Genomic DNA, 6,251 nt, shown 5'->3' on the forward strand with positions numbered 1-6,251 from the left:
CTAACCTCAAAAATGCGACGCTTTGGTTTGGATATTAGTAAATAATGAATCAGAAATCAAATTACACATAATTTTAATATATATTTTAGTTTTGTAATCACTGCTTATGTCCTAAAGTTAATACCACTACAAACAACACTCACGTTCATATCTTTGGCGAGCTGTATGTCTATCTCGTACTTGTGGTAGGAGTCACACGCCACGTCGCCGTTGCTGCCATCGGTGGTGATGTTGGGAATCGTGTGAAACATGCGGTCGTAAATGCCCTCACCCTTGCCTGTAACACAGTTTGAACACCATTTGACGTAGCGATACACTGGACAATTTTTGCGTAAGGGAAGCTTTTGTTCGTTTCCGAAGTGCACACATTTATCAATCCACGTCGCAGTGCATAGATTCCTACAGCATGTATCTTAAGATACTGACAGAGTTACGAAACCCTGTGATAAAATGCTTCAAATAAGAATAATATTTCGTTTTACTAAACGAATTCCGGTTGGAGAAGCGTTAGTGAATCAAACGTATGCTGACCAAATAAGAAAATAGATACTTTTGTTCTGTGCTGATAACATTTGACACTTCTCTGAGCGTTGATAAGGCTTGTGATTCGCTGTGGTATGGACTCGGTAGTTTTGAATGTAGAGAGACCAACCCGAAAAACTCAAGCGGGTGGGATATATTATGTACTCGTAAATGTTCTTAAAGAACGTTCTAAACATTTTCAAAAGGTTTAAAGTTCGGAGACTAGATGTACTAGTTCTGTTGCGTTATTGTTCCCGAAAATTGCTGACAAAAAGTAACTGTGTCTTAGCGCAACGGATGCGACAATCGGCATCTTGTGTTACAGATCTGTTAATATTGATATCCTCTTTAAACTGAAAGGAAAAATGAAAAAAAAAAAACAACGTTACAGCCCCGTGTAACCGTTCTGCTTCAGGAGGCTCGTCGCCCGAGCAGAGAATCTAGGGAGGTAAAGAATAGCAGCGCCTCTTTGACCTTGCAGCGTTAGTATGCAGTCATCTTAGAAAGCTTTCTAGGGTTTGCAGTGAACAAGACGCTATGAGTCCTTCAGATACAGACAGAAACAGTATTCACCTATTCAGAAAAGGTGTTTCCAGTCTACCAGATGTCATTGTTGGCGCCGCACCTTCGTAACTAGAGAGTTTTGTGGCGAAAAGAGCAAACGTCTGTGCTGCAGAAGTCAAACTGCGGGTACGATGAAATTTTACGGCAAATGCTTCATTTGCAAGAGATTGAAAAGGCCCAGCACTGGCTTGACGTAGCAGTTTCTGCCGCAGACCGAGAACGAGTTTCGCATCCAAGCCGGAAAAAGTACTGGTTGTTCCTTACCGTCACGATCTTCTTTTAGCGTTAATTCTGATGCGAGTTCCTTCTAGAAGGGCATATTTACTACTGTTAAACCGTGAAATTTCCAGACCATTGTCAGGCTCGTACCTTACTTTAGCGAGTCAGTCTATCTGCATTCATTACTGTTGATGTGTGGTATCGTAGTTCACCCAACGGTGTTGCAAGGGGAGGACAAAGATGGAGCCTTTCTAAACACCCCCTCCCCTCCAAAAAAATAAATAAATGAAAATAAATATAAAACAAACTCCCCCCTTGAAATCGGCCAATGTAAAATTTTAGTTTCGATGTGAAAGTTAAAGTGCACCCCATGTTTCTATCTTCACTGCTGCAGAAGAGACAGACATGTGAAATAGGATGAATATTTTTGAAATACCAAGTAATATATGATGAAATATCAATTAAGCTACACTGCTTCATTCAGTTAAGAAAAGTATTCCATTCTACTTCTCGAACAGGTTGATATCACACCCAAGACCACACTCGGATAACGAAACACTCGCCTAAGGACATAGACGCTACCGTTCATCCCGACCGTGGTTATTCTGGTCAGTTGTCTACATTTGTACACCTGTCCAACAGTTTCCCGTGCTCCACTTCGTTCCAAACCGTCAGCAGGCTCTTTAGATGCAACGTGGACCACAACCACACTAAATACAAGAATGATAAAATTTCGGCGCACTGGCTGTCAATGGACGGATTAAAATATTCCATTATCTTATATTCAATGCTGAGCATATCCGCCAGTGTGGGCATTAGCAAATGATCGTACAGAACGGTCTATCAAATGGAGAGGCTTGGGTTACAGTCAAAGAATATATGAAGTCTAACATTAGTAAAAAGAAAGCACAAGAGATTTGCCGGTCTTAACAGTTGAAGATATGACTATACACTGTTTGATCAAAAGTATCCGAATATTAATATGGAATGTGTCCACCCTTTACCACAACTTCAACTCGAATATAGAAACATTTAGTGAGGTGTCTGAATTTCTATGGAGGGCTGGCAGCTCACTCTTGATCAAGAGCCTTAATCAGAGACAGTAGTGATGCTGGAAGCTGGGGTGTGGAGCAAAGTCCGCGGTTTAATTCAACCCAGATATATTTTATTGGGGTCAGATCGGGACTCGGTAGGCCAATCCCTTTCATGAATGTTATTGTTCACAAACTAGTGCTTCAGAGAAGCTGCTTTGTCGTGCTCATTGAGCCATCGTCTCTGAATTACTCCTCTATTGCGCGCAGAACACAATACTGTAAAATTTGTTCATGTCCCTCGGCATTTAAAGTTTTTTTAGCGCAATGAGAAGACCAGACTCTAACCACGAAAAAAAACCGTTACCATAACACGACCTAATCCGTACTTCTACACACGACGGCAGGTGACATTCTCTAGATATCTGCCAAAGCCAAATTCCTTCATTGGGTTACCGCAGTGTACAGCGTCATTCATCCCTCGAGCCACTTCTTTCCAGTCATCCACGGCCCAGTGAGATCGCTTATTACACTACCTCAGACGTCGCAGAAACACACTACAGAAATGTTTGGTTTGTGAGGAGTTCCTCAAACACTGCACCCCATTGTTTTCGACTCCCTGCGCACAGTCATTGTGCTGACTCGATTGTTAGTAGCACTTCGGATCTCACGACTGATTTCTTGTGCTGATATAATGCAGTTTGCTACAAAGACGCTTCGCAGTGCTCGTCAGTCCCTATACGTCAGTACATGAGGTCTAAATGTGCTGGTTTGGCTGTGATTGTTCCTTCACGTTTCAACTTCACAATCTCATCACCAACAGCTCACTTGGCAATCTTTGGAAAGGTCGAAACGTCGCTCATGTATTTGTCAGTCAGGTGACAGCCGGTGACTAGTCCATGTCCGAAGTCACTGCTTTCCACTGAGCGACACATTCTGTCGGTACTCCTTCTCTGCCGACAACACGATACTCACCGCCTCCTTGTATACAGACAGGTCCTTTCTCGTGACATCTAGTGGTCAGTTCCGCTTTACATGGGGGTGTCCGCACAATTTTGATCAGGTAGTGTCAGTGCCATTCAGAACATCGACTGTAGTTTTCTTCTTCACCTGTATTACAAGTATACCGAGTGACATGGCCCAATGGTTAGCACATTGGATTCGTTTTCCGGCGCACGATTCAAATCCCCGCTCAGGCACTGCGATTTAAGTTTTTCCTGATTTTCTCAAAAACAACCAAGGCGAATGGCTGTATAGTTCATTTGAAAATGGTACAACCGATTTCCTTCGTCATCCTTTCTAATCTGAATTTGTGCTGGATATTAAACTCTATTTTCCTTCCAGCTATTTATATCATAAGTAAATTATGTTTGTATCTATCATGTTTTGTCGGTTTTATTCATTATTCTTAAATTCAGTATAGATTTTTGTTCTACTTAAGTCCACTCCTTTCGTTCCGTCCGACTCATAAAATGGCTGCCTCAGCCTACTCTTATAACTCACTGACTATATATCGCACTCGCGGTCGAATGAAAAGTCCGCAGCTCGTGGTCGTGCGGTAGCGTTCTCGCTTTCCGCGGCCGGGTTCCCGCGTTCGATTCCCGGCGGTGTCAGGGATTTTTCTCTGCCTCGTGATGACTGGGTGTTGTGTGATGTTATTAGGTTAGTAAGGTTTAAGTAGTTCTAAGTTCTAGGGGACTGATGAACATAGATGTTAAGTCCCATAGTGCTCAGAGCCATTTGAACCTTTTTTTTCGAATGAAAAACACATACTGGTAACACTACAATGTCCATCTTGTTATCACAAATTTGCTCCCGGTAGATGTGGAAGACTTCGGCTTCGCCCAGGTTCAACCTCAAAAACGCCTATTTTAAAATAATATCTGATGTATGTATTAACAGCAAATTACCTCAATTGTTGTACAAGTTCAAAAATAACAATCTTTAAATGAAAAACATTACAGCTGGACATGCTAGTATTGTCACCAGTTATCTGCAGTTTTAGAATTCACGGCTCTCCTCATGAAGAAATTAATCTAAACCGATATTTCCTATTTACGAATTTAGCATTGTTCAGACAATGAAAAGGTTTGACTAAGAACTGCTATTGCTCTCACTAATCCCAGAGGAGAATGATCTTCCACAATGCATTTCTATCATTTAATATATAAAAGAAAGTTTACTGTTAATCACTGGCAGAGCGTAATTTTTCAGATTTCGAAGTAAAAGAATTCTCACCTCCCTCATTCCAGGCCCCTTCCACCTGGTAAGACGCGGTGGCAGCTGCGAAGATGAAGTCGTCAGGGAATTTGTTGGCAGGTTCCGCAGCTCCAGATATTCCCGGGCGACCCAGGACACTGGCTGCCAGAAGCAGGAGCAAGGACACAGATGACCACATGTTTAGCGTTCCCATCTGCTTGTGCGTCTGCCGTTTTATACTCTGCACCTCTGGTTAATCTAGTCGCAAGGTTTCCTATGAGTGAGCCTTTGGCACGCATTGCCAGTTAAAGGCTCAAGGCAATTGTTCTGATGGGCGTGGGTGTGACCCGCGCATCGTCTTATTTACTGTCCGTCATTGTCTCACGAGGTGCATATTTGATGAGCTCGAGATTTAATGCGAATGTAAGTAAAAGCTCTTTTTGTTAGGGCTACAAGAGCTGCTTTGTTCGCTAAATCTAGTGTGTAATATCTAAAGATGTCGGTGTTTACCTCTTCCGATAGTTTAAGTGAGGCGCGGTATTTTGCACAGTCACTGGACCTGCCTTACGGCCCCTTATCTCTTGCTAAAACGCGTTAATCTGTGAGAGCGAAGGTAGCGGCTGTGATCATACGAGGCGATAAAAGACGTCGGCAGGCATGCCTTCTTTTCCTCAGCCAATCCTGCTGCGCCGTTCTGCTGCTGTCAGTTCGTCACTCTATATCGTCGTTGCTAGTCTCTGTGCGTTCTCATCAGTACCTCAATTGTCGGTTATTCAGTTCAATATGCTTTTACACGTGGAGTGTAGTTGGAGCAAATGACGGATTAGCTAATTTTTCATTTTGTGTAAAAACTTTGTCATTACGCAGTTCTGCAGATTTCGTTGATCATTGTGGTTCTTGTACTACCGTGAAATTGATACTAAATAGAATAATCGTCGAATGCCGTCAGTAGTCCACGAGAAATCTGATTATTTTTAGTTCCGGTAAATCCGTTACGTACAGTATGAAGAAAATAAGTAAAAATGTTTGGAGGTATGATTCGCATTAAGTTATCTCAGGTACTAAACATCTGCTTTGGAGAGTTAGTGAGCAATTGCCAGGCTAAAAACCGAAATATAAAGTTTATTTCAGACAATGCACATATAAATTATTTGATGGCTAAAACGGTTTCAACTGACTCGTCAATTCCAATAGACCATTAACACTTCTTCCACAATGAGGCTATTTCTAGAAGTCTCTAGCAGGAAATCTTGAGTCCTAGCATGGAATGACGTAATAGACTGAGAAGTGCTTATGGTCTATCATTAACGACTTGTCAATTGAAAGCGGTACAGCCATTAAACAATTTATGTGAATAGTGATAAATAAACTTTATAGATATGAAGTAATATACTCAGTGATTCTTTCTGCCAATAACGTGGCAAATATTGGGATTTTTTCTGCAACGTATCGCTTGTCTGGCATGTGGTCCGATTTATTACTGTGAAAGTTGCCAACTTGCTCCGTCCACTTGGGGCTGGGTAACTCATTTCGAAGATCACAGGAAGCAGAGCTTGTACGACCTACAGCAGAGCCATTCCTTGTGAAGCACTGCGGGTAGCGAACAGTTTTTCCTTACCGTGGTTAATAAGCCAAATAACTGCATTTTATGACTGTCATCTCCCCGCCAAATACCTCATAAAGATGGGACAAGATAGCATTTGTAGTTAGTTTAGT

General features: G+C 42.0%; 1 protein-coding gene across 1 annotated transcript in view; it reads right to left on the bottom strand.

Moving 5' to 3' along the window:
• Positions 1-4,734, bottom strand: part of LOC126095518 (myrosinase 1-like) — a 30,996-nt gene extending 26,262 nt beyond the window's left edge. Inside the window, exons 1-2 of the mRNA XM_049910303.1 lie at positions 4,575-4,734; positions 144-277 (exon numbers count right to left, since the gene is read on the bottom strand). Of these exons, the coding sequence (XP_049766260.1) occupies positions 144-277; positions 4,575-4,734 (294 nt within the window). The remainder of the gene's footprint in view (positions 1-143; positions 278-4,574) is intronic.
• Positions 4,735-6,251: the final 1,517 nt, after the last annotated feature.

This window comes from Schistocerca cancellata, chromosome 8 (genome assembly GCF_023864275.1).
Source record: "Schistocerca cancellata isolate TAMUIC-IGC-003103 chromosome 8, iqSchCanc2.1, whole genome shotgun sequence".
Taxonomy (NCBI): Eukaryota; Metazoa; Arthropoda; class Insecta; order Orthoptera; family Acrididae; genus Schistocerca; species Schistocerca cancellata.